Source organism: Bombina bombina, chromosome 4 (assembly GCF_027579735.1).
Source record: "Bombina bombina isolate aBomBom1 chromosome 4, aBomBom1.pri, whole genome shotgun sequence".
Lineage (NCBI taxonomy): Eukaryota > Metazoa > Chordata > Amphibia > Anura > Bombinatoridae > Bombina > Bombina bombina.
In genome coordinates this window covers 711,881,455-711,908,108 of record NC_069502.1, presented here as the reverse complement: position 1 = coordinate 711,908,108, position 26,654 = coordinate 711,881,455, and the positions used below count along the sequence as shown (strand labels likewise).

Below are 26,654 nucleotides of genomic sequence, written 5' to 3'. Positions count from 1 at the left end.
AAAAGAACAATCATATAGAGAACTATATAGACTGAAAGCTATTGGGATGGTGTAATTTATTAATAACTAATTTCATGGTGCAAAATGTATTTTTAGCTGAAATGGTGTATTGAATTGTTATAAATTGATGTGTTAAATGAAATTAGCATTATCAATTTACTGTTATTTCTAAATATATCAATGTAAACTGAGATACGTGAATATTTGATATGTCATATAAGAAGAACATATATGAATACTTTTCTGTGTCCTTTTTTTGGCTAACATTTACTAAACTCTTGTAAGACAAGGCTTTTGTTGGCTTTTAATGGGTTAGCTAGAAATGTATTGAGATGAAAGCCCAATACTGCTATAAAAATGGCTAATTTGTTCCTTGTTAGTATTATAAACTACAATCAACTTGCTTTCAATAGATAAAAATATTTAATCATATACTTAATCAACATATAAGTAAGAGTAATATTAATACAGATAGATAGATAGATTAAATAATAGATATATAGATGATAGATGATAGATTTGATAAATAGATAGAACAGATTAACGATTGATAGACAGACAGACAGACTCAGTAGCAGATCTATTCAACAGAGAGCCCTGGTGCAATTTAGTTTTTTGTGCCCCCAAAGGTAACTCATTAGTAAGCAATAGTAATAATATACATGCTGCTCTGTATACATGATTTTGAGGATAGATAGATAAATAGATTGATTGATTGATAGATAGATGATAGGCAGACAGATAGATAGATAGATAGATAGATAGACCGATCGATAGATGATAGGCAGATAGATTGATAGATAGATAAATAGACAAATCGATAGATAGATGATAGGCAGACAGATAAATAGATAGATGATAGGCAGTCAGATAGATAGATGATAGGCAGATAGATAGATAACCCTGCAACCTGCACTAATATAAAGCTCCCCTGTGTTAGAATTGTACATATTCTGCACACACCTATATATAGTATAGACTGGCTGGTATGCCCCCCACCCAACACTTGGGCCCTGGTGCCACTGCACCTGCTGGACCAATGTTAGTTCCACCCCTGGACAGACAGATAGACAGACATATAGACAGACAATTAGACAGACAGACAGACAGACAGATAGATAGATAGATAGATAGATAGATAGATAATATATAGATAGATAGATAGATAGGTAGATAGAAACCATTTTAGAAACCATGGTAACTTTGTTTGCATGTGGATATGTAACAGGTTTGAAGCATGTGTAGCACTTTTTATGCTTCCTGCTAAGTTAATGTATTTTGCATTGGCGTGTGTGTGTGCCTCTCTCTCTTAAAGGGCCTCTAAACCCAAAATCTTTTTTTCATGATTCAGATAGAGAATACATATGTAAACAACATTCCAATTTACTTCTATTATTTATTTTGCTTCATTTTTTAGATATCCTTAGTTGAAGAAAAAGCAATGCACATGGGTGAGCCAATCACACAAGGCTTCTATGTGCAGCAACCAATCAGCAGCTACTGAGCATATCTAGATATGCTTTTCAGCAAAGAATATCAAGAGAATAAAGCAAATTAGATAATAGAAGTAAATTAGAAAGATGTTTAAAATTGCATTCTCTTTCTAAATCATGAAAGAAAAAATGTGGGTTTAATGTCCCTTTAACTATTATCTGATTCCAACTGTAATATGACTTGCTAAACCTTACATATTTTCTATTCCATCGTGTGAGCATGTGGGTCCAATTTCATTTTCCTTGAAATATTATACTCATAACGTCATTTGTTATATCTAAATTCCTATTTTACCTGATAAATATTTCATTTCCTTTTTTGCCGATACATAAATATCATACAAATTTGGTCAGTTTTTGGCTTAAATGCCAAATATTTGTATCCTGTTTAGAAATGCAGATATTATTGGCTATTGGCAAGTTATTGGCTATAGTGTTTTTGGTTTCCATACTCTTTTGCTGCATACACAATTAAAGGGAAATAAAACCCAATTTTTATTTCATTATTCGGATAGATCATACAATTTTAAACAACTTTCAGTTTTTCTTTTATAATTTGCTTGATTCTTTTGGTATCATTTGTGCAGCCACCAATTCGGCAGCTTCTGAGCCTACCTAGGTATACTTTTCAACAAAGGATGCAAAGAGAACAAAACAAATAAGATAATAGATAAAAATTGAAAGGTTATTTAACATTGCATAATCTATCTGAATCACAAGAACCAATGTGGGTTTCATGTCTCTTTAAGCTGAGCTATCTCTGGTGCAAATAGAATGTAGTCTGTATTGTGAATAAAAGCAATATCTCATATCTGCTTGTTCTTCTATGTAGTGTCTCTTCTAGCAGTCAAAACAGAGCCCATGAACAACAGCGAAACCGCAACTACAAGTGGGGATGGATCGCTTGACACTTTTACTGGGTCAGGTAAAGCAATCTGATCACACATTGCACACACAACAGAAGCAGTGACGTTTGTAATCCAGCCTAATGCTCACAGCCTCTGACATTTCAGTTCTGGCAACAGTCATATTCAGTTATGTAAAACCTGGAAAAGTGAAACCAATCCAAGCACTCATACAACAAAATGTCTCCGGATATTTATAAAGTGTAATTCTACAGAAACAGCAAATAGATTTAGATGAGATTAGAGTGTACTTGTAGGTGTTAGATTGGGTTACAGTATGTATTCACACTGGGGCAAGTAGTGCTCTGTGGCTCCAGAGCACTACTTTAACTATGTGTTTAACCTAGTTCCCATGGTTAAATATAAAGTATTGTAGGGCTGCTGGTGCTAAAATAGCATGCTCTAACAAATTAAAGCATGTCATTGTTCACTAGAATGGCCCTTTTAAAAATTAATGCAAAGTCGGGAGTTGTATAATTTAAGCAAGCAGAAAACACATTAAAAAACAAAATGCAGTCTAACCTTTAGGGCCTGTCTACCAGCCCTGTTTTCATGCACCTATTAAAATGCACATATACAACAGATAACTTTAAAAAACATATAATTAACTGTAAAGAATATAAACATATTAAATGTTGCTCTATGTTTTATGATCAAGCCTATATGCAGTTCTGAATGTTCCAAAATTCACTTAAAGTGAAGGTAAACTTTGATGAATGAAAGCCCGGTTTTTAAAAATAATATTAAAAACAGGGGCACTTTCATTCATCCAAGTTTAGAAAGCAGCCGTTTTGTTTAAAACTTACCTTTCTTCTCTTCACAGCCGGAGCAGCTTCCCCCGCACGGAGATCCTCTCTTCACACGTCAGCAATTCTAATCCATCTTCCTCCAATCACGGCTTTCCTCCCCAGGGGAGTCATTGCCTGAGGCTATGCCGTGATTGGAGGAAGCTGGATTAGTCATTTGCTGACGTGTGAAGAGAGGAACTCCGGGCGGGGGAAGCTGCTCCGGCTGTGAAGAGAAGAAAGGTAAATTTTTAAACAAAACGGCTGCTTTGTAAACTTTGATGAATGAAAGTGCCCCTGTTTTTAATAGTATTTTTAAAAACCGGGCTTTCATTCATCAATGTTTACCTTCACTTTAATCTGAAATAAAATGTTTGTGTATAAGTGAAATGTTGTAAATCTATAGTTTCATTGGTTGTAGCAGTATCTGCTCTTTAATATTGGCTATAGGTATACATATATGTAGTGTGTACATATACATGTATGTAGCATGGGCATATCCATATACATGCTCCCTGCTAATGTACTGTATACATTGCCAAATTTATTCAGTATATCAATCAACAGCGAAACACAATCAAATTGATTCCATCAGACATGAAATCAGCTCTCAACATAATTTCATTCTCTCCCCCCCTCAAATACTCTCACTCAACCACAACCCTCATAACCTGAAACTTAGTTCATTCTCCCCTGTCACTGAGGAAGAAGTTTTGGCACTTATACTGCGCTCTCACCTCACTACCTGTCCCCTTGACCCTATCCCCTCACAGCTGCTCCCCTCTCTCTCTGCTACCTTTACCCCTATACTAACACACATTTTCAACCTCTCCCTCAGCACTGGTACATTTCCCTCATCGATGAAACATGCACTGGTCACACCTATCCTCAAAAAAACCTTCCCTTGATCCTACCTCCCCATCCAACTACCGCCCTATTTCCCTCCTCCCTCTTGCTTCAAAGCTTCTCGAAAAACTAGTATATGCACGCCTATCCCATTTCCTTACGTTAAACTCCCTTCTTGACCCACTGCAATCTGGATTTCGTCCCTATCACTCCACAGAGACAGCTATTTTTTAAGGTCACCAATGACCTACTTACAGCTAAATCAAAAGGCCACTTCTCTCTGCTTATCCTCCTTGATCTGTCCGCAGCCTTTGACACTGTCGACCACCCTCTTTTGCTCCAAACCCTCCAATCCTTCGGCATCTGTGACACAGCCCTTTCGTGGCTCTCTTCCTACCTGTCAAACCGTACCTTCAGTGTAGCCTTCTCTGGGGCCTCCTCTGCCCCGTCACCACTTTCTGTCAGAGTACCGCAAGGCTCTGTCCTCGGTCCCCTTCTCTTCTCAATCTATACGTCATCACTAGGTTCCCTAATTAAGTCCCATGGTTTCCAATATCATTTGTATGCCGATGACACCCAAATCTATTTCTCTCCACCAGAACTATCTCCTTCCTTGCTAACCCGTGTCACTAACTGTCTTTCTCACATCTCTTCCTGGATGTCCTCTCACTACCTCAAGCTAAATCTCTCCAAAACTGAGCTCCTCATTTTCCCCCCTTCTTCCAAAATCTCCACCCCCAATATCTCTATAACTGTCGACAACTCCATCATTACCCCTACCCCACATGCCCGATGTCTCGGGGTCACATTTGACTCAGATCTTTCCTTCACTCCTCACATTCAGTCCTTGGCTACAGCCTGCCGCTTCCACCTTAAAAACATCTCTAAAATTAGACACTTCCTTACACAAGACACAACTAAGATTTTAATCCACTCTTTCATTCTTTCCCGCCTTGATTACTGCAACTCTGTCCTCTCTGGTCTCCCCACCTGCCGCCTAGCTCCTTTACAATCCATAATGAATGCCTCTGTCAGACTCATCTTTCTTACACGTCGCTCTTTATCTGCTGCGCCTCTCTGCCAATCCCTTCACTGGCTTCCTCTTGCCTCTAGGATCAAACACAAAACTCTCACTCTTACATACAAAGCCCTCAACTGCAATGCTCCCCCCTACATCTCAGACCTTGTCTCCAGATACTCTCCCTCCCGTCCCCTTCACTCTACTCATGACCTCCTACTCTCCTCCTCTCTTGTCACCTCATCACACTCCTGTTTACAGGACTTCTCCAGACTGGCTCCCATCTTGTGGAACTCTCTGCCTCGCTCCACAAGACTCTCTTCTAGTTTTAAAAGCTTCAAGTGCTCCCTAAAGACTCTACTGTTCAGGGACGCATACAACCTACGCTAACCTTTCCTAATACCAGTTCCTCTCCTCCACTGCAATCCCCTGAACCCCCTTAGCATGTAAGCCTAAGAGTCCAGCTGTTTGTAGATCACCTTCTTAAGAGCTGACTACAACAGTGCAACTCTTGGCAGGGCCTCTACCCTATAATTGTTTTGTTGTACTCCCCCTTTGTTTATAGCGCTGCGGAATCTGTTGGTGCTCTACAAATAACCGATAATAATAATAATAATAATAAGTATATGTGTACATACTGTATCCAAAGAATATATACTTTTGACACATCCCACCCTATCTTTATACATGTTAGATAATCAACAACACAAATCCCATAAACAGCAGACAATATATGTGCAATATAGAAACTTACTAATGCATGCAATTGGTGTAAAATTGTTGCACATCAAGTAATCAGGTTGTTTGGGCAAAAACAAAATGCATCAACATTATTATTATTTTATTAATTTTATGCTAAGGGTCTAAGGATCTAAATCTCTGATCTGGTGAGATTACCAAATAAATCTCATTAGTACCTCGAGGTACTAGAAACACAAATTTTAGATTAAGAGCTGTCCATCTTCCAGGGTTCTGGATCGAAATTAGATGCATCTAAAAATTGTGCATGATTTCTCTACGTGCCGGCAAGTTCTTGATCATTCTGCCCTAAGGGAGAATTAATTACATACAGGGAGTGCAGAATTATTAGGCAAATGAGTATTTTGACCACATCATCCTCTTTATGCATGTTGTCTTACTCCAAGCTGTATAGGCTCGAAAGCCTACTACCAATTAAGCATATTAGGTGATGTGCATCTCTGTAATGAGAAGGGGTGTGGTCTAATGACATCAACACCCTATATCAGGTGTGCATAATTATAAGGCAACTTCCTTTCCTTTGGCAAAATGGGTCAAGCGTGTGGAAAAAAAAAAGGCGCAAAATAACTGCCCATGAACTGAGAAAAGTGAAGCGTGCAGCTGCCAAGATGCCACTTGCCACCAGTTTGGCCATATTTCAGAGCTGCAACATCACTGGAGTGCCCAAAAGCACAAGGTGTGCAATACTCAGAGACATGGCCAAGGTAAGAAAGGCTGAAAGACGACCACCACTGAACAAGACACACAAGCTGAAACATCAAGACTGGGCCAAGAAATATCTCAAGACTGATTTTTCTAAGGTTTTATGGACTGATGAAATGAGAGTGAGTCTTGATGGGCCAGATGGATGGGCCCGTGGCTGGATTGGTAAAGGGCAGAGAGCTCCAGTCCGACTCAGACGCCAGCAAGGTGGAGGTGGAGTACTGGTTTGGGCTGGTATCATCAAAGATGAGCTTGTGGGGCCTTTTCGGGTTGAGGATGGAGTCAAGCTCAACTCCCAGTCCTACTGCCAGTTTCTGGAAGACACCTTCTTCAAGCAGTGGTACAGGAAGAAGTCTGCATCCTTCAAGAAAAACATGATTTTCATGCAGGACAATGCTCCATCACACGCGTCCAAGTACTCCACAGCATGGCTGGCAAGAAAGGGTATAAAAGAAGAAAATCTAATGACATGGCCTCCTTGTTCACCTGATCTGAACCCCATTGAGAACCTGTGGTCCATCATCAAATGTGAGATTTACAAGGAGGGAAAACAGTACACCTCTCTGAACAGTGTCTGGGAGGCTGTGGTTGCTGCTGCACGCAATGTTGATGGTGAACAGATCAAAACACTGACAGAATCCATGGATGGCAGGCGTTTGAGTGTCCTTGCAAAGAAAGGTGGCTATATTGGTCACTGATTTGTTTTTGTTTTGTTTTTGAATGTCAGAAATTTATATTTGTGAATGTTGAGATGTTATATTGGTTTCACTGGTAAAAATAAATAATTGGAATGGGTATATATTTGTTTTGTGTTAAGTTGCCTAATAATTATGCACAGTAATAGTCACCTGCACACACAGATATCCCCCTAAAATAGCTATAACTAAAAACAAACTAAAAACTACTTCCAAAACTATTCAGCTTTGATATTAATGAGTTTTTTTGGGTTCATTGAGAACATGGTTGTTGTTCAATAATAAAATTAATCCTCAAAAATACAACTTGCCTAATAATTCTGCACTCCCTGTATACAGGAAAATCTAATGATGAGATTTTCTTTAAAATTGACATGAACCCTAGTCAAAAATGATGATCTTCTTGGAGTCATTCTGAAGTAATGGATGAGTAGTCATGAAAAGCCATCCTGAAGTATGCCCACAGGCCAAAATATTTAAATGAGATGAGTCTAGAGTCATTCACTGGCTGTTCATGCTTGTGAAGTAATCAGTAAGGTAATCTGCTATTCATTCTCAAGTCATCACCCAGATTTTTTTTTTACCTTAGCTGATGACTTAATAAGCCTGATGATGTCTGATGATGTGCAAATGACTGCTAAAGTAGCCTGAGGATCATCTAATAACTCCAGGATGATCTCTAAAGTAATCCTGTTTGTCTTGGGAAGTTAGAGGCTATTTTACTATCTGTACTATTTATTAGAAAATATAAGGGACATGAAACCCAAAATATTTCTTTCATGAGGCACAAAGAGCATACAATTTTAAACAGCTTGTCAATTTACTTCTGTTATCAAATTTACTTTATTCTCTTGGTATCCTTTGTTGAAGGAGCTATACTGTGAGCTAGCCGAACACATCAGATATGCCAATAACAAGAGGCATATATCAGCAGCTAGCTCCCAGTAGTGCATTGCTGCACCTGAGTGTACCTAGGTATGCTTTTCAACAAAGGATACCAAGAGTAAGGAACAAATTAGATAATAGAAGTAAAATATGTTCTATCTGTATCATAAAAGCTTAATTTTTACGTCACTGTCCCTTTAAATGTGGATGTTGAAATGAGTATTGAGTATTACAGTGTGAAAAAGAAAAAAAATATAATTTAGGTTAAATAAGGTATTTTAAAAATGAGTTGTTGAATCAAGGATTTTGATGCTGCAAAACTGGTAAAGAATATGTTTATATTATGAGTGTATTAGAATAATGTGATTTTATGTCTGTGAATAGGGTTTATATTTAGTATTATTTTGCATGGGAAGTTTTGTAAATTGGGATATTGAGTAAGGAAATGTGACATGGAATTATGACTTTTGATTGTAATTAGAGCTGCAACAACTAATTGTCATAATCGATAATAATCGATTATGAAAATAGTTGTCAACGAATCTCATAATCGATTAATCGATTAGTTGGTTTTTCAACCTTTATAAGTATATATTTGTTATTTTTAGAGCAGACTAGATATTTCCCCTGACTTTATAGCTGGTTATTTACCATTGCATATAGATATTCAAGATATTTTTATGTTAGAATTAAGTTAAGGGTTACTTTATTGAGAGGCCCATTGCCAAGGTAGAAAACACTTAGCATTTGTGAAGAGCTAACAAAGATAAATATCCCACTTTGGTGAAATTGGAAAAACCCTACTTATACACCTCAACAGCCTTTTCTCTGCTGCAGGAAATATAGCTGAAAACAGAGAACCAGCCTTAGCCAGAATCATGTGGACATGTTGAGATGTTTGCATTTCAAAGCAAAGTTTCTGAAAGAGTGAATAACAGAATGTTATTAACAGTGATAGTCTAACTCTTTCTAGTTCTACCTCTTTTCAAACAGTTTGTGGTTTTGTTTTGTTTAATTATAAAACTGTGCTCAGCTGCTTAAAAATTGAAGAAACAGTTGTGTTAATGTAAAGTTTTAGTCTGAAGTTTATATTTGTAACACTCATTATGTGGATTTTATTTAAAACATAGAAAACTATTATTGATTATCTTTTTATCTGATTAGTCGATTAATCGAAAAAATAATCGGCCGATTAATCGATTATGAAAATAATCGTTAGTTGCAGCCCTAATTGTAATATTGATTAAGGAATCTATTAAAAAATAGCATTAAACTGGAAAGTTTAATATTGTGATATTGAGTTTGGAATGTTTGATGTAATGATGCTGAATTCAGATAACAGTATATTTTTAAGTTTAAAAGGATATTAAAGCTATCGGAATTTACTGTTGAATCAATGTGTGCCTCCTTTATTCATTTACATGCATTAGCGATGGGCACGGCTGGGCATTTGTGCACACAACTGGGTGTGAATATTGGCGACTGTTTACATGTTCCACTAATGATTGAAACAATGTATCAGGGAGTGTACAATTTCTAAAATATACTGTATCTAAAACTTAGCTAAAATATAGGGACGTCTCCCTTAACCGATAACAGCTCTCAATGAACCTTAGAAAAAATGGTCAAAAGTAGTCAGTACTTGCGTTTTTTAGATAGTTGCAATGATATGGATCCTTTGCTTATTGATAGCAGGTGAAGAAAAACAACTATATTTGTTAGATGAGAGACCGTGCTGTATACGGCTTGGCGTTACCGGATAGTAATGAGTGCGCCTTTTTGTGCGGCTCCTGCGTGACCGTTCTGACGTCACATGTGATGATAGCGTACAGAGTTCTCGTAGTAGCCCCTATTCCTCAATGTGAAAGGAAGTCCTGGGGGATATCTAGAGATTCTTTGCGGTCACAAAAAGTGACTGATGTTCTTTCTTTATGCTAATAATAAGCAATGCAGGTCATCAAGGCTTATTAGGTGTGACTTACAGACTTTGCAGTCGCGATGTAGCGACTTATAACACTGAATGTAATCAGTTTCTTTTTGTTGCTAGTAGCAACTAGAGGATCCTTAAATGTGAGACTTGGCGGTCGTTTTTAACGACTGAAAAAGGTAAACAGATCTTTGCAGTCGCTGATTGCGACTAGAGAATCTTTTGTTGGAAAACTTGGCGGTCGCTAGTGGCGACTCAGAGGTCCTTAGTGGTAGTTCACTGTGTGGTCGCTAGTAGCGACTGGAAAGTCTTATGTTGGTGTGACCAGGCACAGCAAATAAGAGCGGAGTCCTTCAAAGTACAATGTTGTTAAAAGTAACAAATGACAATATACAAATAGCACAGTGTCAGGTCAACGCGTTTCGCCCTTGGGCTTTATCAAGACAACACGTTGACCTGACACTGTGCTATTTGTATATTGTCATTTGTTACTTTTAACAACATTGTACTTTGAAGGACTCCACTCTTATTTGCTGTGCCTGGTCACACCAACTTAAGACTTTCCAGTCGCTACTAGCGACCGCACAGTGAACTACCACTAAGGACCTCCGAGTCGCCACTAGCGACCACCAAGTTTTCCAACGAAAGATTCTCTAGTCGCAATCAGCGACCGCAAAGATCTGTTTACCTTTTTCAGTCATTAAAAATGACCGCTCACATTTAAGGATCCTCTAGTTGCTACTAGCAACCAAAAGAAACTGATTACATTCAGTGTTATAAGTCACTACATCGCGACCGCAAAGTCTGTAAGTCACACCTAATAAGCCTTGATGACCTGCATTGCTTATTATTAGCATAAAGAAAGAACATCAGTCACTTTTTGTGACCGCAAAGAATCTCTAGATATCCCCCAAGGCTTCCTTTCACATTGAGGAATAGGGGCTACTACGAGAACTCCGTACGCTATCATCACACGTGACGTTAGAAAGGTCATGCAGAAGCCGCACAAAAAGGCGCACTCATTACTATCCGGTAACACCAAGCCGTATACAGCACGGCCTCTCATCTAACAAATATAGTTGTTTTTCTTCACCTGCTATCGATAAGCAAAGGATCCATATCATTGCTCTAGAATTGCAACTATCTAAAAAAAACGCAAGTACTGACTACTTTTGACCATTTTTTCTAAGGTTCATTGAGAGCTGTTATCGGTTAAGGGAGACGTCCCTATATTTTAGCTAAGTTTTAGATACAGTATATTTTAGAAATTGTACACTCCCTGATACATTGTTTTAAATACATTGTTTTAAATAAATTGTTTCTTATAATATATACTGATACTTTGTTCTTGTTTTGAGTACATCTCTTCATTTTGGACACATATTTTGGGCATTTATTTTGGATATTTCATATTATTTACCTTTACATATTTTTTCTAGTGTTGTATATAATTATACGGTTGATTATATTTTAGTATAGGATTGAATTGCCCTTATATTATAGTCCTCACATATACCCATGCTTTTAGCGCTTAACTTTTTCTAATATATTGCTGTTACAAATTTTTGTTTTCTTGGAGGGGAATTCAACAGTTAAGCTGGGTCTCACCCTTTAGCACTTATAATTTCTTTGTCTTCTCCACTAATGATTGAATCACCACCTATGAATTTAACCCCTTTTGTGGGGTTTAAACCCATATGGGTGCATAACAGTGCAATACTTTTATGATTTTGTACATTAGAACATTTTCCTATTGTATTGTATGGTTCTTTAATATGATATTTAAATATTATAGACATATTCACTTTGTGCTTTACTTATTATAGTGTACACGGCTTATAAATATTTAACAAATAAAGAAATTGATTTACAAAAGATTGAATTGAATACAGCATTTTAAAGGGACACTAAACCCATTTTTTTTTTCTTTCATGATACAGATAGAGCATGCAATTTTAAGGAACTTTCGAATTTACTCCTATTATCAATATTTCTTATTTCTCTTGCTATCTTTATTTAAAAATCAGGAATGTGATGCATGGGAGCTGGCCCATTTTTTATTGAGAACCTGGGTTATGCTTGCTTATTGGTGGGTAAATGTAAGCCTCCAATAAGCAAGTGCAATCCATGGTGCTAAACCTAATATGGGCTGGCTGCTAAGATTTACATTCCTGCTTTTAAAATAAAGATAGCAAGAGAACGAAGAAAATTTGATAATAGGAGTAAAATAGAAAGATGATTAAAATTTCATGCTCTATCTGACTCATGAAAGAAAACATTTAGATTCAGTGTCCCTTTAAGGGACAGTCTACTTGAAAATGTTTATTGTTTAAAAAGATAGATAATCCCTTCTTTCCCCATTCCCCAGTTTTGCATAATCAACACAGTCATATTAATATACTTTTTACCTCTGTGATTACCTTGTATCTAAGTCTCTGCAGACTCAATGCTTTTTACACACTTGCATTTCGGTCAATTAGGGCTCCACAGGAGTGAGCACAATGTTATCTATATGGCACACATGAACTAGAACTGTCTAGCTGTGAAAAGCTAATAAAATACACTGAGATAAGAGATGGCCTTCGAGGGTTAGATATCAGCCTATGAACCTACCTAGGTTTAGACTTCAACAAAGAATACCAAGAGAACAAAGCAAATTTGATGATAAAAGTAAATTGGAAAGTTGTTTAAAATTGCATGCCCTATCTGAATCAGGAAAGTTTAATTTTGACTCTACTGTCCCTTTTAGCTCTTAGATGAAAAAACATTGTTAACAAAATAATTTTTTGTATAGGATACAATGTAATAACTATTATAAACAATTATGTTTCTGATCACAGATCAAATGATCACAATTCTTTCGAAAAATCAAATGAACAGCCAACTCCCCGTTCAAATCTAAATTTTTCTAAAGGATTGTGATTGACCATGTTGCCAGTTACATCTTTGGTGGCAATATATATGTGCTCAAGCACAGCACTTGAACTAAAAAAACATTGAAAATACCATTATCATTGGTACTGTGTTGGTGGAGTGCTATTACTTAAAGGGATAGTAAAACCCAAAAAGTTATTGTTTAAAAAAATAGATAATCCCTATATTTACCATTCCCCAGTTTTGCATAACCAACACTGTTATATTAATATACTTTTTACCTCTGTAATTACCTTGAATCTAAGCTTCTGCTGACTGCCTCCTTATCTCAGATCTTTTGACAGACTTGCATTTCAGGCAATTAGTGCCGACTCTTAAATAACTCTGCGTGCGTGAACACAATGCTATTTAAATGAAACACATGAACTAATGCCCTCTAGCTGTGAAAACTGTCAAATGCATTCAGATAAGAGGCGGCCTTCAAGGGTTTAGAAATTAGCATATGAGCCTACCTAGGTTTAGCTTTCAACTAAGAATACCAAGTGAACAAAGCACATTTGATAATGAAAGTAAAATAGAACGTTGTTTAAAATTACATGCTCTATCTGAATCATGAAAGTTTAATTTGGACTTTACTATCCCTTTAATGGGAAGGTGTTTGATGACCTAGAACAGGAACTGATTTGTGTATTGATTAATCGTTAATAAATAAGTACAATGTAGTTTAGCAGACCATACATGAACACAACATATTTACCGACAATATTACCATACAATATATCCATCTCTATTAACAAAATGAGCAAAAACATTTATCTATGTGATAAACACAGCTACACTTCAGATAAATGGAGAATTACAAATTGTGTAGTATATTCACATTTAACAATTTCTTAAACATCTATAATATACAGTATTTCCAACAAAGATGGCCCACTAAGGAGCATTCATCACACCAAACACATTTAAAATTAACCCAAATGACATTTTTCTTCCCCTCTGCACCAAAAAAATAAAAAATATATTGATTAACATTATAGCAGCAACACACTCACATTCTCTGTGATAAATCTTCTTTATTAGACCATCTAGGCACAGTACAAAATAGCGTTGTTTCGGGCTTGCCATTAAAGGGACATAAAACAAGTTGGGATAGAGACAAAATATAATAATATGTACTTTAATTACTTTACCTGCAAATTTATACTGCAGTGCCTCACCATTAACCCTTTCTTTTAAGTTTCTGAATTGTAAAGCTCTAACTTCCCCTACACAATTCCTTCTATGGCTGCATCTATATCTACCTTTGCTTTGGTAGAATACAAGACTTTAACACTCATTATCTGCTGGAGCATACCTAGAAGCAAATAAGCTGCTGTGAACTCAGTTGAAATACAATGCTTGTGTTTCTGATGCTAAACACTGATAAGGGGTGGGGGTGGGGGGACAAACTGCTCCAGACAGCATGGCTATGTAACTAATTTTGCTTATTTTTAAAAAAATATTTTAAAATACTTGCCAACAATTTTTAAACAATTTTTTTGATGTGAACTATTTTTTACTTAATTAGCCCTTTTAGGATATGGACAGATCTCAACATGTTTTATGGTACTTTAATCATGATTAATGGCAAGTGAGCCAGAAACATTGCTATTTTGTACTGTGCTTCGATGGTTAGATAAAGAAGATATTTTACTTTATTGATGCTGTGAATGTTTTGAACATTTTTGTATAAATTAGGGTAAGCAGAAATCCTTGTTTGAAAATGTACCATATGAAATGGAAACACTTTGCTTGTACCTAGTGGACAGTATTGTTGTATTAACATTCTCTGTGAGATTTCAAAATACTGTTCAGGAGGAAGGTATTATTATTTGTCTGGAAGAAAGTTTAAGTATACTGTTTTGAAAGCAGTGCTCTTCCGAACTATGTAGATATACTTTCACCTGTGCAAACTGCATTATTTAAGGGACATCATACTTATATGCTAAATTACTTGAAACTGATGCAGTATAACTGTAAAAAGCTGACAGGAAAATATCACCTGAGCATCTTTATGTAAAAAAGGAAGCTATTTTACCTCACAATTTCCTCAGCTCACCAGAGTAAGTGTTCTGTAAAAAGTTATCTTTTATTTACTGCTCAACTGCAGGTAAAAAAAGGAAGAAATGAACAGAAGTCAATCAGCATCAGCAGTGTTTGCTGCCTAAAGTCCTTTACAATGGGGTGTGAATACTTAGGACATTTTGAGGTAAAAAAAAATCTTCCTTTTTTACATAGAGATGTTCAGGTGTAATTTTCTAGTCAGCTTTTTACAGCTATGCTGCATCACTTTCAAGTGTTTCAATATTTGGGTATCATGTCCCTTTAATGGCAAATTATATAGTGCTTTCTTCTGTTAAGTGTGATCAGTCCACGGGTCATCATTACTTCTGGGATATTACTCCTCCCCAACAGGAAGTGCAAGAGGATTCACCCAGCAGAGCTGCATATAGCTCCTCCCCTCTACGTCACTCCCAGTCATTCTCTTGCACCCAACGACTAGATAGGATGTGTGAGAGGACTATGGTGATTATACTTAGTTTTATATCTTCAATCAAAAGTTTGTTATTTTAAAATAGCACCGGAGTGTGTTATTATCTCTCTGGCAGAGTTTGAAGAAGAATCTACCAGAGTTTTTGTTATGATTTTAGCCGGAGTAGTTAAGATCATATTGCTGTTTCTCGGCCATCTGAGGAGAGGTAAACTTCAGATCAGGGGACAGCGGGCAGATGAATCTGCATAGAGGTATGTAGCAGTTTTTATTTTCTGACAATGGAATTGATGAGAAAATCCTGCCATACCGATATAATGTCATGTATGTATACTTTACACTTCAGTATTCTGGGGAATGGTACTTCACTAGAATTACACTGTAAGAAATACATAAAGCTGTTTAATAACTAGAGATTATGTTTAACGTTTTTGCTGGAATGTAAAATCGTTTTCATTTGCTGAGGTACTGAGTGAATAAATGTTTGGGCACTATTTTTCCACTTGGCAGTTGCTTAATCTGTTTTCTGACAGTTTCTGTTCTCCCTCACTGCTGTGTGTGAGGGGGAGGGGCCATTTTTTGGCGCTTTTACTATGCATCAAATATTTCAGTCAGCAACTCATTGTATTCCCTGCATGATCCGGTTCATCTCTACAGAGCTCAGGGGTCTTCAAAACTTATTTTGAGGGAGGTAATTTCTCTCAGCAGAGCTGTGAGAATTATAGTTTGACTGAGATAAAAAACGTTTATTCTGTAATTTGTTTCCTGCTTTCAGAATTTGTTATCTTTGCTAATGGGATTAAACCTTTGCTAAAGTTGTGTTGTTTACAAGGATTGAGGCTATAACTGTTTCAATTTATTAATTTTCAACTGTCATAGATCTTCTGTGCTTTTTAAAGGCACAGTACGTTTTAATATTATTCTAATTTAATTGTATTTCCAAGTTGCAAGTTTATTTGCTAGTGTGTTAAACATGTCTGATTCAGAGGATGATACCTGTGTCATTTGTTGCAATGCCAAAGTGGAGCCCAATAGAAATTTATGTACTAACTGTATTGATGCTACTTTAAATAAAAATCAATCTGTACAAATTGAACAAATTTCACCAAACAACGAGGGGAGAGTTATGCCGACTAACTCGCCTCACGTGTCAGTACCTACATCTCCCGCTCAGAGGGAGGTGCGTGATATTGTAGCGCCGAGTACATCTGGGCGGCCATTACAAATCACATTACAGGATATGGCTACTGTTATGACTGAGGTTTTGGCTAAATTACCAGAACTAAGAGGTAAGCGTGATCACTCTGGGGTGAGAACAGAGTGCGCTGATAATATTAGGGCCATGTCAGACACTGCGTCACAGGTGGCAGAACATGAGGACGGAGAACTTCATTCTGTGGGTGACGGTTCTGATCCAAACAGACTGGATTCAGATATTTCAAATTTTAAATTTAAACTGGAAAACCTCCGTGTATTACTAGGGGAGGTGTTAGCGGCTCTGAATGATTGTAACACAGTTGCAATACCAGAGAAAATGTGTAGGTTGGATAAATATTTTGCGGTACCGACGAGTACTGAGGTTTTTCCTATACCTAAGAGACTTACTGAAATTGTTACTAAGGAGTGGGATAGACCCGGTGTGCCGTTCTCACCCCCTCCGATATTTAGAAAAATGTTTCCAATAGACGCCACCACAAGGGACTTATGGCAAACGGTCCCTAAGGTGGAGGGAGCAGTTTCTACCTTAGCTAAGCGTACCACTATCCCGGTGGAGGATAGCTGTGCTTTTTCAGATCCAATGGATAAAAAGTTAGAGGGTTACCTTAAGAAAATGTTTGTTCAACAAGGTTTTATATTGCAACCCCTTGCATGCATTGCGCCGATCACGGCTGCAGCGGCATTCTGGATTGAGTCTCTGGAAGAGAACATTGGTTCAGCTACTCTGGACGACATTACGGACAGGCTTAGAGTCCTTAAACTAGCTAATTCATTCATTTCGGAGGCCGTAGTACATCTTACTAAACTTACGGCGAAGAATTCAGGATTCGCCATTCAGACACGCAGGGCGCTGTGGCTAAAATCCTGGTCAGCTGATGTTACTTCTAAGTCTAAATTGCTTAATATACCTTTCAAAGGGCAGACCTTATTCGGGCCCGGGTTGAAAGAGATTATCGCTGACATTACAGGAGGTAAAGGCCATGCCCTGCCTCAGGACAAAGCCAAAGCCAAGACTAGACAGTCTAATTTTCGTTCCTTTCGTAATTTCAAAGCAGGAGCAGCATCAACTTCCTCTGCACCAAAACAGGAAGGAGCTGTTGCTCGCTACAGACAAGGCTGGAAACCTAACCAGTCCTGGAACAAGGGCAAGCAGACTAGGAAACCTGCTGCTGCCCCTAAAACAGCATGAATTGAGGGCCCCCGATCCGGGATCGGATCTAGTGGGGGGCAGACTTTCTCTCTTCGCCCAGGCTTGGGCAAGAGATGTTCAGGATCCCTGGGCGCTAGAGATAATATCTCAGGGATACCTTCTGGACTTCAAATACTCTCCTCCAAGAGAGAGATTTCATCTGTCAAGATTGTCAACAATCCAGACAAAGAAAGAGGCGTTTCTACGCTGCGTACAAGAGCTCTTGTTAATGGGAGTAATCCATCCAGTTCCACGATCAGAACAGGGACAGGGGTTTTACTCAAATCTGTTTGTGGTTCCCAAAAAAGAGGGAACTTTCAGACCAATCCTGGACTTAAAGATCCTAAACAAATTCCTAAGAGTTCCATCGTTCAAGATGGAGACTATTCAGACAATTTTACCTATGATCCAAGAAGGTCAGTACATGACCACTGTAGATTTAAAAGATGCTTACCTTCACATACCGATTCACAAAGATCATTATCGGTACCTAAGGTTTGCCTTCCTAGACAGGCATTACCAGTTTGTGGCTCTTCCATTCGGATTGGCTACAGCTCCAAGAATCTTCACAAAGGTTCTGGGTGCTCTTCTGGCGGTACTAAGACCGCGGGGAATCTCGGTAGCTCCATACCTAGACGACATTCTGATACAAGCTTCAAGCTTTCAAACTGCCAAGTCTCATACAGAGTTAGTGCTGGCATTTCTAAGGTCACATGGATGGAAGGTGAACGAAAAGAAAAGTTCACTCGTTCCACTCACAAGAGTTCCCTTCCTGGGGACTCTTATAGATTCTGTAGAAATGAAGATTTACCTGACAGAGGACAGGCTAACAAGACTTCAAAGTGCTTGCCGCACCCTTCATTCCATTCAACACCCGTCAGTGGCTCAATGCATGGAGGTAATCGGCTTAATGGTAGCGGCAATGGACATAGTACCCTTTGCACGCTTACACCTCAGACCACTGCAACTGTGCATGCTAAGTCAGTGGAATGGGGATTACTCAGACTTATCCCCTTCTCTGAATCTGGATCAAGAGACCAGAAATTCTCTTCTATGGTGGCTTTCTCGGCCACATCTGTCCAGGGGGATGCCATTCAGCAGACCAGACTGGACAATTGTAACAACAGACGCCAGCCTTCTAGGTTGGGGTGCCGTCTGGAATTCTCTGAAGGCTCAGGGACAAGGGAGTCAGGAGGAGAGTCTCCTGCCAATAAACATTCTGGAATTGAGAGCAGTTCTCAATGCCCTCCTGGCCTGGCCCCAGTTGACAACTCGGGGGTTCATCAGGTTTCAGTCGGACAACATCACGACTGTAGCTTACATCAACCATCAGGGAGGGACAAGAAGCTCCCTAGCTATGATGGAAGTATCAAAGATAATTCGCTGGGCAGAGTCTCACTCTTGCCACCTGTCAGCAATCCACATCCCGGGAGTGGAGAACTGGGAGGCGGATTTCTTAAGTCGTCAGACTTTTCATCCGGGGGAGTGGGAACTTCATCCGGAGGTCTTTGCCCAAATACTTCGACGTTGGGGCAAACCAGAGATAGATCTCATGGCGTCTCGACAGAACGCCAAGCTTCCTCGTTACGGGTCCAGATCCAGGGATCCAGGAGCAGTCCTGATAGATGCTCTGACAGCACCTTGGGACTTCAGGATGGCTTACGTGTTTCCACCCTTTCCGTTGCTTCCTCGATTGATTGCCAGAATCAAACAAGAGAGAGCATCAGTGATTCTAATAGCACCTGCGTGGCCACGCAGGACTTGGTATGCAGACCTGGTGGACATGACATCCTGTCCACCTTGGTCTCTACCTCTGAAACAGGACCTTCTGATACAGGGTCCCTTCAAACATCAAAATCTAACTTCTCTGAAGCTGACTGCTTGGAAATTGAACGCTTGATTTTATCAAGACGTGGGTTTTCTGAGTCAGTTATTGATACCTTAATACAGGCTAGGAAACCTGTTACCAGAAAGATTTACCATAAGATATGGCGTAAATACCTATATTGGTGTGAATCCAAAGGTTACTCCTGGAGTAAGGTTAGGATTCCTAGGATATTGTCTTTTCTACAAGAAGGTTTAGAAAAGGGTTTATCTGCTAGTTCTTTAAAGGGACAGATCTCAGCTCTGTCCATTCTGTTACACAAACGTCTGTCAGAAGTTCCTGACGTCCAGGCTTTTTGTCAGGCTTTGGCCAGGATTAAGCCTGTGTTTAAAACTGTTGCTCCACCATGGAGTTTAAACCTTGTTCTTAATGTTTTACAGGGCGTTCCGTTTGAACCCCTTCATTCCATTGATATAAAGTTGTTATCTTGGAAAGTTCTATTTTTAATGGCTATTTCCTCGGCTCGAAGAGTCTCTGAATTATCAGCCTTACATTGTGATTCTCCTTATTTGATTTTTCATTCGGATAAGGTAGTCCTGCGTACTAAACCTGGGTTCTTACCTAAGGTAGTTACTAACAGGAATATCAATCAAGAGATTGTTGTTCCTTCTTTATGCCCAAATCCTTCTTCAAAGAAGGAACGTCTACTGCACAACCTGGATGTAGTCCGTGCTCTAAAATTTTACTTACAGGCAACTAAGGAATTTCGACAAACGTCTTCTCTGTTTGTCATTTACTCTGGGCAGAGGAGAGGTCAAAAAGCTTCCGCTACCTCTCTTTCTTTTTGGCTTCGTAGCATAATTCGTTTAGCTTATGAGACTGCTGGACAGCAGCCTCCTGAAAGAATTACAGCTCATTCTACTAGAGCTGTGGCTTCCACTTGGGCCTTCAAGAATGAGGCCTCTGTTGAACAGATTTGCAAGGCTGCAACTTGGTCTTCGCTTCATACTTTTTCCAAATTTTACAAATTTGACACTTTTGCTTCATCGGAGGCTATTTTTGGGAGAAAGGTTCTTCAGGCAGTGGTTCCTTCTGTATAAAGAGCCTGCCTATCCCTCCCGTCATCCGTGTACTTTTGCTTTGGTATTGGTATCCCAGAAGTAATGATGAACCGTGGACTGATCACACTTAACAGAAGAAAACATAATTTATGCTTACCTGATAAATTCCTTTCTTCTGTAGTGTGATCAGTCCACGGCCCGCCCTGTTTTTAAGGCAGGTAAATATTTTTTAATTTATACTCCAGTCACCACTTCACCCTTGGCTTTTCCTTTCTCGTTGGTCCTTGGTCGAATGACTGGGAGTGACGTAGAGGGGAGGAGCTATATGCAGCTCTGCTGGGTGAATCCTCTTGCACTTCCTGTTGGGGAGGAGTAATATCCCAGAAGTAATGATGACCCGTGGACTGATCACACTACAGAAGAAAGGAATTTATCAGGTAAGCATAAATTATGTTTTTCTGCCTTGAGATTCACCTTTGTACACTTGCTTGTTGGTTAGGTTACATATTTTCTGGTAAGGGTTGATACTGCTATAGGGCCCAATGATCTAAAGCTCTCCTCTCTGGCGAGATGATCTAAGAAGCTTCGTCAGTACCATGATGTCCCTCAAGGAAATTTAGAAAGGACAGTTTTATCTTGTGAGCTGGTTTTCTTACTGTGCAGGTTCTAAGTGTGAAGAAGAGACCAACTACATTACAAAATAACAGTAAAAATAGCCCCCAATCCATTTGCATTATTTCATCAGGCCCAAACACATGTTCAAAAAGGATTAGTAGTTTAGGCTATATGTTGATGTTAAAGTGGCATTAAAGTAATTTTAAAATGTGGTGCAATTGTTTTTTGTTTTTAATGAATATGAAAGTGTAGATTAAATATATTTATTGTGTTTATACAATCCTGAGGTGTGTCACTGTCAACCAGTAGAGCTTTGGAGGTTGTCCTTATATACCAATAGACAGTATGAACTTAGGGATGAGCTTCAGCTTAACTTTTTCTCATCCAAGAATAGTTTCAACATATATAGTTCACTTTTATACTTTATGTTTGCGAGAATATTTATTTGAATGCATTAGAACTTTTATTAATTCAAGAAGTATTATGGAACATTCAGTTCTGATGGTGGCTACTAAAAAAATAGGGTGGAGTAACATTCTATGCCTTGGAAATTAAAGAGTTTTCTAAATATATTATAGTAGCGCAGAACATATGTGCCCTTCAATCATACACTAGGAGTCTTCTTAGCCCCCATGGGTAATTATTTTACTCTTGGTTCTTAACGGAGACACCTAAAACTGAACTTCTCTTTATTTTAGTTCTGTAAGTGCCAGTGAGTGTCACATATGATGATAAACCCATTAGACTTACAGGCAGAACAGAGACCTTCACATGATAAAAATTGTGTTACACTTACACGCATATTGACATACACAATCAGACACATGCACCAAACACACCTGTGCGTGCACACATGTCAAACTGTGCTGTGTTCTTTAAAGAGAGTTTGCGCGAACATGGTGCATGTGTTTTTGTGTGACCTTTATGCACATCTTACTTTTTGATATTGTAGAAATAATCAGCTACAGGTGCTTATCCATTCATAACCCTGCCTTGTAAGGGATTGAACATGCCTATACGGATTGCATGTATACAAGCAAACTCTAATCCTTTAATTATATGGCGCATTCAGCTTAATGATTTAAAAAAGGTAAATCTTATCTTTTGGAGGTTTCATTTGTATCACCTTCGATGGCATCAAGCCAGTCTAGAATTCACTAAGGCTACACTTAGAGTGTAATGATACTCATTATAGCAGACTAATAATAGACTTTCATTGACCCCTCAGGAAACCAAATTTGGACACTGTTTTAGAGATTCAACAGAATAAAAAGTAATTTATGTTTTATAGAATCAAAAGTACTCCGATACAAAACAATGTCTGATTGATATGCATTTTATAGCTGTGTGATAAATGCACCAATGGACACCAGAAATACAACCCTACATACTTTTGTACAAAAAATACTTCTAATGTGAAGTTGCCCTTGGTTCAATAAGAAATTCCGCTTCACTTTAATTGTGCTCAAGCAATCGTGTTTACTTTCAACTTGTAATACGAACACAAACAGATGCAATAAACCCCCTTTTGCTCACACGTAACTGTCAGTGCACCACTTGTAATCTGGCGCTGAATATGTAGTGCAGAGTCACCTATCATTTTGAGGTGAGACTTGGATAGATAGATAGATAGATAGATAGATAGTATTTAAATCTAATCCTATCTCCTACATTGCCAGTTAACTGCAAAGTTTTTGTGGTTTTAGTGGATTTTAACAAGCAAGCTAATTGATATAATTGCTGGTGTTAAATGAGGTTGCTTCTAATCGTATTAATGTAAGTTCAAGTGGCTGCTTATTTATATAAATCTGATAGGATCTGTATAGGTTGAACTCAATGGACTTTTGTCTTCTTTCAACTTCATCTACTATGTACTACGTTAGATATTGAAATAATTACTTTCAATACGTCAATGAGACACATCCTTAGAGCATTATTATATTATTATATTATATATAAAACACTATTTTTTTTTGCAAAAAGATTTTTATTGAGAAAAATAAATGCAAACATGTGAATGATCAATATCCGCGCAGGGATAACATAAATTCCAATATACACAGTTTCTTTAGTTTTCAAAAGTAACTTCAGTTATTGTCAGATAAAAGAAAGAGAAAAAAAAAGAAAAAAAAAAAGACTAGAGGAAAAAAAACATTCAGTCAATGGTAGCAGACAATTACAGTGGGGTCATAACCCCGTTATCTTATCTTCGTGGGACCAAGAACTTAAGCTTAATGACCAATAAGACATTAATAGAAGCATGACCTGAAGTTACAAGGATGATTTCTCTTTTTCTGATAATTATTACTGATGTGCAGGAATTGGCAAAATCACATGCCTCGTAGAAAGGGTGTATGGAAAAAAAAAAAAAAAAAAAAAGGGGAAGAGGGGGAGGGAGGGGAGAGGGGGAGGGAGGAAGGGAGAATGAGGGAATGGGGACAGAGTAATTGTGGGGGAGAAAGGAGAGTAAAAGTTTTTGGGGGAAGAAATAAGGGGAGAGGTATCTAAAGAGGAAAATTAAATTTCTGAGGGGGTGATTTGCTCTACCCAGGGGCGCCATATATCAAGGTAAGTGTCAGTCGAATCTATGGCTGCATACGCGAAGGATTCCATCTTGTGTATGAATGAAGCAGTGGCCATGACCTGTCTGATGGATGGAGGGGATCTCTGCTTCCAGGCCTTCGCAATTTCTAGTTTGGTGGACATTAATAAATATATCGTTAGATATTTTTGTGGGGTAGAGAGCGGAGGGAACTCTAAATGTAAAATACATGTCTGGGGGCTTAGTGGGTAGGTAATACCTAGTCTCCCAAGTATGTTGAAGAGTTAGGACCAAAGGGGAGTAATAAGTGGGCAGGACCACTATATGTGACTCTGTGTGCCTAGATGACCGCAGCCCCTCCAGCAGATAGGTGGGTGGGTAGGGTATATCTTGTGAAGAGTAACTGGGACTAGGTGCCAACGTACTGTTATTTTGAAGTGTAGTTCCCACAGAGTGGCACAGTGCAGAATTTTCCTAGTGATTAAAATTTCCCTATGCCAGGCATCAATATCACAGACGAAACGTAGCTCTTTTTCCCATGCTATATGTTGGGATAATTTATGTAATGAATATGGTTCAATAAGCGCATTGTAGTGATAGGAGAGAGCACCTTTGATCTGTGAAGCCAGTGACCAGCGCCTTTCCCAGTTTGTTGTATCCCTGAGGGCTGTGCAGGGGAATCTCCATGATTTAAGAATAGAACAGAGACGGAAAGCTTCAAAGTTCAGAGAACAAGGCAGATGGAGGTTTCTGCACAAGTTAGTATGAGAGAGGGTATTAGATCGATCGTATAGGTCTGAAACGTATTTAACATCATATTGAGTCCATGCAAGTATATGGGAGTCTGATAGACAGACGAGAGTGCTAGATATTGTCTGCCTTGGGGAAGGGTGGGGTGCTAAATTAGGAGAGTGTCTGATTTGGTCCCAAAACTGTAGAGTCTCAAAAATTACTGGATGAGTCAGTTTAAGGTCTTTTCTATAGTGTGTGGGAACCCAAGGTAAATCTTGTAGATGGAGGCCATTTGGGAGTAGGGATAATTCCTCCATTCGCCAGGAGGCTAAGTTAGAGGAATAGCTCCAGCTTAATAAGTGAGTGAGGCGGGCTGCTTGATAGTATAGTATAATATTAGGGAGACTTAAACCGCCATCAGAGACGTGCCTCTGGAGGGTGTGAGTGGCCGTCCTTGGTCTCTTGACTTTCCATACATAGGATGTAACGAGACTCTGCATTTTGTTCAGAATGGATCTGGGTAAGTTTATAGGGAGGGACCGAAATAGATATGTAATTTTAGGGATAAATGTCATCTTGATCGCCGCTATTCTACCAGTCCAAGATATCTCCCGGAATTCCCAAGAATCCAATAGCCCGCGCCACTCAGGGAGTCTGTCGGAAACGTTTTTGGAGATAACAATAGAGGTATCCATACTAAGGTGAACTCCTAACAGTTTAATGGACTGTGCAGACCAATGAAAATTGTATAGTTTCTGTAGGCGGATGAGATCAGAGGAAGATAAATGGATATGAAGAGCTTCTGTCTTGGAAAAGTTCAATTTATAATAGCTTAGAGAGGCGAAATGTTTGAGAAGGTTAAATACTGCAGGAAGGGACTGAAAGGGTTGTGTTAAAAGTAGAGTGATGTCATCAGCATATAGTGAGATTCTATGCTGTGTTCCCTGGGTGGAGAACCCTTCAATATTCGGGTCTAGTCTAATCGCCTGCGCCATAGGTTCTATTGCTAAAGCAAAAAGCAAGGGTGACAGTGGGCACCCCTGCCTAGTGCCGTTGGTTATTTTAAAAGGGTAGGATTGGAATCCAACACCTCTAACTATAGCAGAGGGATTGGTATAGAGTGCTTGAATGGCTGTGATAAAGGCTGTTGGGAATTGAAAAACTTTCATTGTTTCCCATAGATAAATCCATCTCACCTTGTCAAAGGCCTTCTCGGCATCTAGTGACAGGGCGACCATGGGTGTCTCTGTTTTGGCTGCTTGAATTAAGATGTCTAGTACATATCTGGTAGCGTCAGGGCCTTCTCTCATGGGGATGAATCCGACCTGGTTAGGGTGCACTAGGGAAGGAAGTAGTTTGGATAGCCGATTAGCCAGAATTTTAGCATACAGCTTCGTGTCAATATTCAACAAGGAGATGGGGCGGTAACTCCCACAGTCTAGGGGTTTTTTACCCGGCTTGAGTATAGTAGTAATAGAAGCTACTAAATATTCTGCACGGAAGGAACCCCTTTCCATCACTTCGTTAAAGACTCTGCATAGAATAGGGGCTATGATGTCAACATAGATCTTATAAAACTGGCTTGGAAAGCCATCTGGGCCTGGGGATTTAGAAATTTTGAGCTCTTTAATGTTGTCACTGACTTCTTTCAAATTGATCTGGGCAGAAAGGTCATGAGAGAGCTCTGGATTGACCGAAGAGAGGTTGAGAGACTCTAGGAACGTTTGGATCTCCTGTGCTTCTAGAAGAGGGGTTGGGTCAGAATCTGATAAATTGTACAAATCCAAGTAGTATGCTCGGAAGGTCTCCCCAATGTCCTTTGGTGAGGTGACCACACCACGACTCGAATTGATTCGTATAATTTTGGACTGAGCGGTTCTGTGCCTCAATTTAGAAGCCAAAAAGGAGGAGGCCTTATTACTTTTATAGTAATAGAACTGTTTAAATTTCTCCAGGTTTACCTGTGTTTTCCGAAGTTCCAAGTCCCTGATCTGTCTCGTCAGGTCAGATATTTGAGTATTTAAGTCAATAGTATAAGAGGTAGCTAGGG

General features: G+C 38.7%; 1 protein-coding gene and 1 long non-coding RNA gene across 5 annotated transcripts in view; one reads left to right on the top strand and one right to left on the bottom strand.

Annotated features, from left to right (window-relative positions):
• EYA4 (EYA transcriptional coactivator and phosphatase 4) overlaps positions 1 to 26,654 on the top strand; it is a 506,638-nt gene that overhangs the window by 329,689 nt on the left and 150,295 nt on the right. For all 4 annotated transcript variants that reach the window (XM_053710909.1, XM_053710910.1, XM_053710908.1 and 1 more), the window contains one exon: positions 2,326 to 2,418. In XM_053710909.1, the coding sequence (XP_053566884.1) occupies positions 2,326 to 2,418 (93 nt within the window). The remainder of the gene's footprint in view (positions 1 to 2,325; positions 2,419 to 26,654) is intronic.
• Positions 1 to 26,654, bottom strand: part of LOC128656766 (uncharacterized) — a 104,207-nt gene that overhangs the window by 46,644 nt on the left and 30,909 nt on the right. The gene's annotated exons all lie outside the window — the stretch shown is intronic.